This window comes from Nanorana parkeri, unplaced genomic scaffold (genome assembly GCF_000935625.1).
Source record: "Nanorana parkeri isolate BGI_ZX_2015 unplaced genomic scaffold, ASM93562v1 scaffold2018, whole genome shotgun sequence".
NCBI lineage: Eukaryota > Metazoa > Chordata > Amphibia > Anura > Dicroglossidae > Nanorana > Nanorana parkeri.
Genome location: NW_017308286.1, coordinates 1,692 through 14,067, shown reverse-complemented (window position 1 = coordinate 14,067; position 12,376 = coordinate 1,692). Strand labels below are relative to the sequence as shown.

Below are 12,376 nucleotides of genomic sequence, written 5' to 3'. Positions count from 1 at the left end.
GGTTATTCACACGGCTGCCCTCGGCAGCTTTGTGAATAATCCCCTTAAGACTTGAGAGAGCTGTCTGCATTTAATGATTTCATGGACAGTTTGTTTCAATGATGTGTTTATCACACTGACACGGGACGTTTGCTACTTTGTCACTTTTGATACTTTTTTTCAAAGATAATTACCTTTCACTCAGCAGTTGATAAGAAGATTGAATTTGAATATTGTTTTCACAGAAGTATTGTTCACTGTTATATTTGGTTTTTGCACACATTATTTGTTTACTGCGTTGGGTGACAGCCGGGGGCGGATTTCCCACAAGGCCAACCAAGGCCGGGCCTTGGGGCACCAGGGAGTAGAGGGGCAGCAGGGGTGTGGAATTCCTATCTCCCAATGCCTGGGACATGCATTGCCGGGCAGGTAGTAGTTTTCTACATTTAGCCCTGCTTTGGGCACGCAGAGCTAAATGTACAGCGGGGAAGCCGCCGCTTGTTTTGTACAAGTGATCTCAGCGATGTCGCCAAGATCACTGGTACGCAGCCTGCATACAGGGATTGAGGAACCTGGCCTTGGTGCAGCAGAGAGAGTAAATCCGACCTTGGTGACAGCAACGCTTCACATATTTGAATGATATTTATGCAGGCTCAAGCAGCCAGTTCAAAGGAGAACTTTGAGGTGAGTGCTTTTCACTCGCCTCATAGTTCTAGCCGGCTTGTGACAATGAGACTGTCACAGGTCGGCTCAATAGATCGGGAGGTGAGCGAACACATACCGGCGTTCACTCACCTCTCGATCTCGTCACGGCAGAGAGCCGTGACAGGGGAGGGATGGGATTCCCCCCTCCCTGCTCCGATCTGCCAGCGCTGACTGGCGTAACAGACGGGGGAGGGGGCGGGTACAGCTGGCTCTGCCTCTAGATAGGCAGAGCCAGCTGTCACTCATGCAGCTGGGCAGATCCAGACAGAATTGTCGGGATTCCGCTTCAGCTGCGGCGTCTCAGTATACCGCGAGTTACAGCTCCCTATATACTGAGCCTAGGGTGACAGGAGGACGCTAGTTTGTGTCCTCCAGTTACCCTAAGGAGAACTATGGGGAAAAGCCCTAACCCCGGAGTTCTCCTTTAAGTGAGCAGCAGTAAGGAGGAACACCCAGTTTTTTTTTTTAAGAGTAATTGAGCGCAGAAGTCTCGGTTAGAAAATGTACATTTTATACACGAGCACACAGGAAACCAGAACAATAGACAAGAAAGGGAATGAGTTTTATTGCTGAAACAGTGGTAACAACCCGTGTCCTTTGAGAATAGCTTCAAAGTTAAAAACTTTTCCATAATTGTGCCCCTAAAAATGTGCACACCCCTTTCTATGCGCACAGCATTTAAAAATGAAATAAAGACACTTAAATATTGTTTTATAGAGATATTTTTCTTCTGTTTGACATTACAGACTGCAAGAATATATCCATTGTATGTACAGGAATATATAGCCAGTCAGAGCATAAAATGTACAGTGTTCAGTATTCAAATCCATATCTACATATTTACATTCCGTATAAGTTAAGGGAAAAGAGTTTTACTTACATAGAAAGTTTTTACTCTTGTGCTTTGTAAACTATAGGAAACTTTTCTTTAGGCAAAAAAACTGACTACAAATCCCGGATGGAACTATTTTAGGCATTAAAGGAGTATTCAAACGAGTGAAGCCTTCAAGACCTTCCAAATCTTCTGGTTCCACTGGTTTTATAACAAGCGATATCGATGAAATAACGGCCGAACTGAAGAAAATAAGCTTTGTGAATTGACCCCATTGTGCTTTGGATACAAGGCAGTCCTGTTTCATCAGACAGTCAATTATTGCAAACCTAAAACTGTCCACATATACTCAGCACTCTATTCCAACGCAGCAAAAATCTTCTGGACATATTGCACTCTTATAATATTCTCTGACTAGAAGCCGATTGGTCAGAAGAGGTCGTTCCCTGAAGCCCCCCCCCCGCAGTAAAAACGTCCATGTTCTGACTTGGTTGCTGGACCTGTAAGGTGAAACACTTGCATCTAGTGGTCACTGTCCGTATTACACCCCATTGGCACTGGCTTTTGCCTGAGGGAACAAGAGAAGTGACAACGGAATGAAATGAATGTACTGACACAGGAATGGATCACAATGAACACTTGTCAGAGGCACCATCCAGAATCTTGTCTTTGTTTGCCGGTCGAAGGGACCAATGTGGCCCCGAAATGTTGTTTGCTTTGCGATATTATGAACTTGTGCCAATTAACTGCTTGCCGTCCGCCAACTGTAAATACACGGGCAGACGGCGGAGGCTTACGGCGGGTTGACGTGCCTGTATGGCATTTTTTGTGTCTGGCCGCAATCCCGCCGGGCATGCAAACAGCCGGTACCGGCTGTTACATACAAGCGTTCGGCCAGCTCTACAGCCAGCCGATTGCTTGTATTACACCGTACAGTGTCGTGTCGCCCCAGTCTGGTCTGGTGGTAATCTGGATGTGGTGTGAATGGGCCCTAAGAGACCCCTCTTATGTCTCCATAAAGAGGACCTGTCATTGTATATTGGATATCACATAGGGGGCTTGTTAGCCCCCTATGTGATAGCAATAAAGTAAAAAAAAAAAAAAAAACACCCAAAAGAACAATGACTTCGGACTCATACACCCACCGTGCTTCTGCATGCACTTCTGGTTCTGCAAGTCCTAAACCCAAGAGCATTCCCCAACTCCTTATTGGCTGAATCAGCGTGGCAGCCAGTCAGCTAGAATTTTCAGAAGGAAGGGCCAGAAACGGAATTCTGCATTGTTCCCTCATCAGAAGCGTACTCTAGTAGCACGGGTTACCCTTTGTATACTTACACCTTCCTTTGCTGGCAGGGCGGAGTCATGTGCAACAGATTTGGAGGCGATATCTTCATCCTGTGCCAACAATAAAAACAAAGAGGAAGGAAAGGGAACAATATCAGGCCGATGCTGAGCAGTTAAACAGGTATGGCTGCATTACCGTATTTGCCGGCGTATAAGACGACCCCCTACTTTTTGTGTTAAAATATAGGTTGTGGGCTATACTCGTCGTATAAGACGAGTAAAGCCCAAAATAATGTTTCATTGCACCCACTAACATCCATGGCGGTATTCCCGAGTGTGGCTCGGGGTTAATTTTCAGTACCATAAGCGGTAAACCCGAGCCACACCCGGGATTACAGTCTCTCACCTTGTCCACGATCCCCGCAGCGTCCTCCATCTTCCGGGTTCCGTCCTTCAGCTACATACAGTATACCGCGCTGAGCCAATCACGGCAGGCTTTGTAATTATTAATACAGGCTTTGTATTAATGAATACAAAGCCTGACGTGATTGGCTCAGCGCGGTATACTGTATGTAGCCGAAGCTACATACAGTATACCGCGCTATTCGTACCACATACGAACAGTATACCCGGAGTATAAGACGACCCCCAATTTTCGGGTCTAAAAACCCGTCTTATACGCCGGCATATACGGTATATTAAAAAAGGGGCCCCGGTAGACCTGCAACCGTCATGTTTACTGATAAGATGTACATCCTACTACGGGGCCACTAACGTCCATGTAATGGGATCAGCCCGCATATGGAAAAGCCTTCTTCATGACATGATCTACATACAGAAGCATGTCACCTGTTTCATGACCTACTTGGATAAAACCGAGCACATGTATTACTTCTACACAGTGCCCTTCACTGGGAAACAATATACAATCATGACTACGAAATACAGGATCAGTCTAATATATGAAAGCTGATCTCCAGGCTTACCTTGCATCTTCCTCACTTGTACAGGCCCTTCTCCTGCACTGAAAATGCTTACTCTTATTTCACAATGTGCATTAGAGGCAGCGTCATCTAGTTCTTTCCTCCCCAGCCTGACTGCCCCTGGCCTGCCCCTTTCATTCATTGGATTTAAGCTCTTTCAGTCATGGAGGGTCAGTATCACATGTGGCATTACCTAGGGTGGTCTGCATTCATATACAGCCTCCCTAGGAGCACCCACTCCCTCAAGCTGTGCTCTGCCACCGTAGAAGATGGAACTTGTAGTATTTTCATTGATCGATCCCTATGAAATCGATGACACCGCCATGTGTGAGCTCCTATCGCACGGCAGAGCTGAATTCAAACACTAACAAATCACCTACAGTAAAGCTGGCCATACACCTTACAATTATCTGCAGATTATCTATGGTCAGATGGAAAAACGCAACAGATTCCTCCATCTACTCTAAACTGTGTGGATGGAGGAATCTCCCGCTTCAGTATCTTGCTAGTCTGCGCCGCTGGCTCCCAAAACACCTGATCAATGCCTGCATCCAATCAGATTGTTGAGGTATTTTGACAGCCAGTGGGGCGGACTAGTAAGGTACTGAAGCGGGAGAGTCCTCCATCCACACAGTTTAGAGTAGATGGAGGAATCTGTTGCACTTTTTCCATCTGACCATAGAAAATCTGCAGATAATATCTATAGGTGTATGGCCAGCTTATGAAAGTGCTCCTGTGATTCAGGTGGGGGAAGGAGATTAGGGTGGATGGTGGATGCAACCATCCTTCATGTTATACCCTAAATGTAGCATCAAAAATGGTCTATAAAGTTGATTCTGCCTTCTCCCTTTATGATATTTTGCATTTCTTAGCTTTTCCTGGCCCAGTGAAGGCTACTGGGTCAATCTCAGTCAATGGTCCCCATGACAAAAACAGAGAAGGTGGATTTCCTCAACAAGAACCTAGTTAGCAGTAAAACCTAAAAAGTGGCCGCCATTATTCCCATCGCCCCAAAAAAGGTTTAATCCGAGATTCACTTCATGAACGTGAGCTAGATCAGCCCCACAAGATTACCCCATAAACCCGGTATGCCCATAAACTAGGGATGCACTGATACCGATTTATATTACCGTTACTTCCGGCAGCATGGAGCTGGCTTCCCGGGCAATCAGGAAGCCGGGCAGCGTGTCATTACCCGCCACTCGGATTCTTGATTGCCCAGGAAGCAGGCTCCATGCTACGCACTTTCACTATGGATTCCTCAAAGGCGGAGTGCATTTGTTATCGCTCTGCCAGTGACAGGAGCCGGCGCTATAGAGGAAGCATCGGCTTATGCGGCTCTGCTCCCTCCGGTGCTGCTGGCTTCATTGGCAGCACTCATTCTCTCCCGCGGCTCTTCAAGTTCCCCCTCATGCCACCACCGGCCCTGGGAATGGTCACAACCAGGTCTTATTTTCGGGGTAGGTCTTATTTTCAGGGAAACAGGGTAATTGGCCGGGAAGCCGACATGCCAGCCAATCAGGAAGATTGGAAAAGGGGTCAGTACTGGCTGCCCGGCTTCCTGATTGGCTGGGAAGCCGGCTCCATGCTGATTGGCCGGTAAGCCAGCTTCCCAGCCAATCAGCATCGAGCCTGCTTCTTTGGCCAGGAAGCCAGCTGTTTTTACCTGCGTCCCGGCTTCCTCATTGGCCAGGAAGCCGGCTCCATGCTCCCTCACGTTACTGCCGGTCAGAGGAAATCTCCCTCTCACCGGAAGTTTCGGTATCGGGGGGAAGTATCGGAGCATTTGGCCGAGTAAAAGTACTCGGCCAAATACTCGGTATTGGTGCATCCCTACCATAACCATAAACCCAGGCTTATTACCTGAATGCCTTGTAATACCGGAGCTGGGTCTGTTAGTGTATCTTTATCATCTGTAGGCTGTGTTTGGGTTGCTGTTGTCTTTGGTACCTATAAAGTAAATACAAAATGTAATATACCATTTATAAGCAGCAAAGTGCTGACATCAGAAGTCGCTATGTACAAAGCCTGAAGGTAAATGGTTGGGGCTTCTGGAATGTGTGAATATTGTCATTTTCTTTTCTTGTACACTCACCACCCCTCTAGTGATGTAACATCTACAAGCTGGCATCTTCACCCGGTCTTCTTTCGGGTTCTGCATCTCGAGTGATCTTGATTGGCCAATCTGGGATCATGTAACTCCTGTGCATGCTCATAGGAGTTCATTCATCCCAACACCAAGGCACAAATGTTGAGAATGGGCATTGTACATTTTAATAAAAGTCTGCTAGCAGTCAGTAACCTGTTGTAATTAAAAGTCTACCTGCTAGCAATTTCTTTAAGGGCCCATTCACACCACATCATCTCCAGACCAGACCAGATTGTTTTCGGACCCAAAATGCATCCTAATGTATCCCTATGCTATTTCTGGCCTCTGTTCACACCAGCACAGTCCGTTCCAGACCAGACCAGAAAAATACTGCGTGTCTCATTGTATCTGGTCTGGGATGCACTGGAACTGCAGGCAGGTTCACACCATTTTCCGGATCAGATCTGGTCCAGAAAATTATGTGAACCTGCAATAAAAGAAGAACTAAACTCTGGAACCTGTGCCAAAAAAAGGCAAAACAGATGGCAAAAGACTAGTCACCAGTATTGCCAATGGTCTCCCTGCAGCTGATCTTTTCCCCATTACTGACATACAATACCTCCTTCTGCATTGGGTCTCTGTATGGAGGCGGCCATCTTGGTAGAAGCAGGGCTTTGCTTCCTCATGTCAGAGCCTGTGAGAACAGTGAGCAGTACAATGCTTATATCACTAAATCTCACTCCAAATCTTGTGATGCTAGCAGTCACGGGCAGCAATGCCCAATCACCCACATGCACACTGACATGTAGAAGTGACCGGACGGCTATACAAGCAGGGCACTGAATACCGTGTTTTTACTTTGTTAACTATTTTTCTGTTCTGCTCGGTCCCTCTGAGGGACCGAGAAGAACAGCCGAGCTCAGCGGCATTCGGCTATTCACTCACTGCTGTTCGGCCTCTATAAGAATAGGTTGAACAGCAGCGAGTAGCCTGCCAGAGGTTCGGCTCAGCCGATCCAGTTGTTTAGATCGGCTGAGTCGAACTCCTTCTGCACTTCGGGTCAGCCGAATATGCTGAGCATGTTTGGTCGACCCGAAGCCATGCGAAGCAAGCCGATGTACTGCTGATTTTAGCCGATATATGGCTGAAATCAGCCTGAAGTGAATAGCCGAACAGTGTTCGGCTCACTCCACTTCAGGTCGGTCATTCACTCGGCTGCCTACGGCAGCTTAGTGAATAGACCCTTAGGTCTTATTTTCGGGGGATGTCTTATTTTTACCTGGCTGCAGCTGTCCGCTCTCCGCTCTGATGCCGTCCAGGGAGCCACCAGTCAGAAGTTCCCGACCTCACTGGCCATGCAGCGCTGTGCCTGCTGGGAAATGTAGTTCAGCAGCAGCTGAGGCAGACAGGTGGGCGTGCATGCGGGAGCTCCGGCCGGTCATAACATGTAAAATTCTATTATATGTGCAGCTACCCCGAAAATAAGACCTAGCGCTATCTTCAGGGATTTCTGTAATAAAAGACCTACCACTGAACTAGGTCTTATTTTCGGGGTAGGTCTTATATTACAGAAATCCCTGAAGATAGCGCTAGGTCTTACTTTCGGGGTCGGTCTTACTTTCGGGGAAACACGGTAGGAGGAATGTACAGACCCCATGGGCATCACAACAGCCAACTGAGGTAGCATACATGACAGGCTTAGCAACTCTGCAGGCTGTGAGGCAGTGGTATACCAATGTCATCCTGCAACAGGAAGCGCTGTTACAGCCAAGATCTTCAGATAAGAATCTTTGCAACAGATTAACAAAACAAATACCTTCTGACGAACACTGGATACAATGAGACACGATGCCAAACATACTGAGAAAAAAGATTTAGGCTTTGCATATACTTTAAAACGGTTTGCGCCATCACACGCATTATACAAGTGATAGCCACTCTCACCTCTACAGTCGGCATGGGGGGTAGGATGGGTTTGGGTTTTATATCTGTCAGATAAAGTGCTCGTGACAGGAGTAGGAGAGATGGGGGAACGTTCTCCTTCAGATGCAGTTCCAACCACTAAAAGAAAGAAACAGGAAGCATAAGCAACGATGTGACAGGTCCAAATGCCACAAGAATGAAGGTGTAATAAACAGATCTGGGTGTGCTGCACATAGTTATAATTAAAGGAGAAGTATTGGGAGAGTCAAACATGTCACATGCTGGGTATATAGATCAAGAACTGAGCAATCTTCTCCCTGCAGAGGAGCGGTGACTGTTAGTCACCACCCCCACAGGGAATTCCCCCTCCCCTCTCTGTTCCTCCAGCACTCATTGGAGGAACAGACAGGGGAGGGGGCGGGCACAGCTGGCTCTAGAGAGGCAGAGCCAGCTGTCAATCAGGCAGCTTGGTGGATCCTGACAAATGTTGTAGAGATCTTTTCTGGCTGCAATACATCAGTAGCCCGCTAGATGCTGACTTTGACCAGAAGTTTGGGTCACAGGAGGACATAGTAAATGTACATCTTTGACACTTTAAAGAGAACTAAAGCCAAACTTTTTTTCTTTGTGGCTTTAGTTCTCTTTTAAGAGACTAGATTATGAAAGTAGTTACTATGGGCAACACAACTCGTTCTACTTTCAGAAAGACAGGCATATGGCTCCATTAGCCTTCTACCTGCTTCATCTGATCTTTGAGCTGTTCCTCTGTCAGGCCTAATGAGCGCATCCCTCGGGTCCTGCTGGCTCCCTGAAGCTCAGCCACGGTCAGAACGTCCACCCCTTCCTTTGATATCATCTGCACACCAAAAACAAGAGAACACATTAAACATCACCAAACTTCAGTGATCTGAATTGTGATAACACATGTAACCATCATACAAAACATGATTTATGTGAGGCAACATTATACAGCTGCAAGAACTGACATCCCGCTCCCAGATCTCCATAGGTAATGATGGCGCTAAAGATTTACCTTATACCCCCATGGCAAAGATTTAGTCAGTTAAACACTTGATGACGAGGTGTTACACCCCCTTCCTGTCCCGGCCATTTTTTTGTATTCATCGCTGCGGTACTTTGACATGTAATTGTGTGGCGGTGCCATCCGCAGTCATTTCGAGCACCCATCTTCATCAAGTGGGAATCCCGGTAAGGAGTGCGGTATGGTTCCTGTTTCTGTTTATTCAAGCTTTAAAATTGCACGCGCCCGAGAAATCGCAAAAAAACTACCATCCCCAAAATTGGCCATAGGCGACGCTTTAAAAGCTTTTACCGCTCATCAGTTTAGTGTTATCCGTGATTGATGGGCCGAAAATTATTGCTCAGACTCCAATGTTTGCGGCCATATGTAACATGTGTGGCATAATTTTTGTTTTCACATACAGGCGCACCAGACACGTATTTACGTTCATTTGTGCGCGTGGGGACGGGGGACTTAATAATTTTTTTTGTTTTTACACTTAAAACAGGTCCTCTTTATGCTATCACATAGGGGGCTAACAAGAGAATGTAGTACCACGTGGTTTTCTGGGGTCAGGAAGGAGGTTATATAATGACTGTGCGCAGAGCGAAGGCAGGAAGTGGTGCGCAGAGCGCCGGCAGGAAGCGGTGCCCAGAGTGATGGTCTGCAAGCAGAAAGCAGAGTAGAATGTTACTGTCTGGAGACAGGAAAGAGTGTGCAAATAGATGGCCTTCAGTTAGGCAGCAGGGTACAAAGTGACTGCAGGCAGAAAGCAGTGTAGAAAGTGACAGTCTGCAAACAGGAAGCAGCGTGCAGAGTGACAGTCTGGAGACAGGAAGCAGCGTGCAGAGTGACAGTCTGGAGACAGGAAGCAGCGTGCAGAGTGACAGTCTGGAGACAGGAAGCAGCGTGCAGAGAGACAGGCTGCAAACAGGAAGCAACGTGCAGATAGAAGGTCTGGAAATTGGAAGCAATAATCTGAAGGAAAAAAAATCAATGCGAATGTGTAAAATACACAGAAGAGATGAAGGTTCCCGGAGCTCACCTCATCATCTGCTCGTATGGACCGGAGCGTCATAAGCAGCTGGAACCGTAGTAAGTTATTGGTGCCAATTGGTGGCAGTTCAAGTAAGCGGCACAGAGCTGCCAGCTGAGACCTTTCCAGGTGCTCCAGAGTCAGCTCGTCCTCGAACAGCTTGGAGAATCGCACAATTTCCTGTGTGGAGGGCTGAGCGCCGGTGACCCGGACCTGCAATGACAAGACACACCGTCAGCTTTATTTTGCCTATATCATATGTAACAAATGTCTCCTCCTACCGAAAGACAAATCACACCTGCTGAACATAAGATGAGAACTGCTGCTGTCCGTCTCCTCCGGTCTCGGCCTTGTTCCTCCGTGCCATCTCCGAGATCGTCTCCTGAAGGAACTTGGCCATTTCCAGTTTGGCGCCGAGTTTCTTCTTCATCTTTTCCTCCTGAATGTCCGGAAAAGACACAAATCACATTTAAGGGGATCTTCCATGTAAACAATGCTGAAAAATAGAGAAGTAACTACAGGTAGCAGATAATATTTTTGTGATTTACTTTCACGGTGACGGAGCCCGGACTTAAAGTGCAACTGAAGCCAAAATTGTTTTTTAGATTTGGAGAGAGGAGAGAGGGGTTAGAGCACGTGTCAGGTTTTTACTACTGTCTGTGTCCAAGTTAGAAAATTCACCCCCCCATCATGTGACCTGGTGACCGAAAGTGAAAGAAAACCCCACATTTTGGGTTGTCACCAGAACAGGAATAGATGGAAAAACTTCCAATGGGGACACTAGTTCTGGTGACCACCATGGATTTCACTTTGAAGAATTTCATTTAATAGTTAGAACGGTTAAGGTCTGGAACTCGCTGCCACAGGAAGTGATCTCAGCTAAGAATGTGGAATCATTCAAGAAACTCCTGGATGATTTCCTTGGAGACCATAACATAAAGGGGTAAAGGTACTGCTAGGAGCAAAATCACACATGGACTCATACACACGCACATACCAGCTCAACCATAAATACATACACGAAATAGGTTGGACTTGATGGACTTGTGTCTTTATTCAACCTCAAATACTATGTAATTTCCTGCAGTGGTTATGGGACAGGAAGTGAACGGAAAACCCCCCAATGGGACACAGATGGCAAAATATTATGACGGGTTTTAACCCTCCCTTACTCTGTTCAAAGTTTTGGCTCCAGTTCTACTTAAATAGCTAAGCTTCACCAACCGTTATGAATACTAATGAATAGGGGGAGAGAGCTCAGTTCCCACAGAGAAGCTTGTGCACAAGAGAAGCATAGCATTGTGGAAAATGTAGTTGTCCATGCCCTACATTGTAGTTCCTGCTGTGCACAGCAGAGTGTAATTTACACAGACTGCCTGCAGAGCACAGAGGCGGCCTTCTCAGAAAGGAGTCATGAGGAGATGAAGAGGACAAAAAAGTTTCTGTGTTCATATACAGCAACTGCATATGCCTGCTTCATGTACAATCGGGTGTACAATGCTGGCATATGTTTTTCTTCTAAATACCTCCGCAAAAGTGGAAATGGGCTTTAAGGGATAACTATGGGGTTAAGTCTTTTCCCCATACTTCTCCTAAGGGTAACGGGAGGACACAAACTAGCGTCCTCCCGTCACCCTAAGCTCAGTATACCGCGAGCTACAGCTTGCGGTATACTGAGATGCCGCAGCTGGGACGGATCCCGACAATTATGTCTGAATCCGCCCGGCTGCGTGAGTGACAGCTGGCTCTGCCTATCTAGAGGCAGAGCCAGCTGTACCCGCCCCCTCCCCCCGTCCGTTCCGCCAGTCAGCGCTAGAGGATCGGAGCGGGGGAATCCAGCCCCTCCCCTGTCACGGCAGAGAGCCATGACCGGATCAAGAGGTGAGCGAATGCCGGTATGTGTTCGCTCACCTCCCGATCTACTGAGCCGACCTGTGACAGTCTCATTGTCACAGGTCGGCTAGAACTATGAGGTCAGTGAAAATCACCCCCCTCATAGTTCTCCTTTAAAGTGATACCCCCAGGTATCTGACCTCCCCAGCCAAGATGCTTTTTACTAGAAAAAAAACATCCAAATAACTTTTTTTATTCTGGTGGCAAGGGGGGCATTCATTCAGGACTGAGCGGCGCCCATATAATGACACGAGCACTGCTACGTCCTGGAGTACTGTGATGCGTGATGACGCACCTCCTAGAGAAGCATGCAGACAGGCTGGTCATGGAAATGGGCGGAATGACAGAGTTTCCTTCTGTCCTGAAGAGGACCTCTGGTGCCGGACCGCGCAGGAAGTTGGGTACAACGCTGGAGTGTGGCAAAGATCAGTTAACATTGGGAATATTGTTAATTTATGCAGGATGGGGGGGGTTCTAATTTAATATCACAAGATTTTCAAGCAACACTAAAATATCAGAATAATGAAATGATGACGGTCACGCATTGCATTCTCCTACCAGTGACCGATAAAGACGTAGGAATGATGTGCTTACTTTTTCCACATCTAATGAGACGTGTCAATTCAAATAT

At 47.0% G+C, this 12,376-nt stretch overlaps 1 protein-coding gene across 1 annotated transcript in view; it reads right to left on the bottom strand.

The window, feature by feature from the left end:
- Nucleotides 1-2,048: 2,048 nt before the first annotated feature.
- LETM2 (leucine zipper and EF-hand containing transmembrane protein 2) overlaps nt 2,049-12,376 on the bottom strand; it is an 11,731-nt gene continuing 1,403 nt past the window's right edge. Inside the window, exons 2-8 of the mRNA XM_018572401.1 lie at nt 10,151-10,291; nt 9,862-10,065; nt 8,532-8,651; nt 7,817-7,933; nt 5,647-5,733; nt 2,852-2,911; nt 2,049-2,084 (exon numbers count right to left, since the gene is read on the bottom strand). Coding sequence (XP_018427903.1) covers nt 2,058-2,084; nt 2,852-2,911; nt 5,647-5,733; nt 7,817-7,933; nt 8,532-8,651; nt 9,862-10,065; nt 10,151-10,291 — 756 coding nt within the window. The 3' untranslated portion in view covers nt 2,049-2,057. The remainder of the gene's footprint in view (nt 2,085-2,851; nt 2,912-5,646; nt 5,734-7,816; nt 7,934-8,531; nt 8,652-9,861; nt 10,066-10,150; nt 10,292-12,376) is intronic.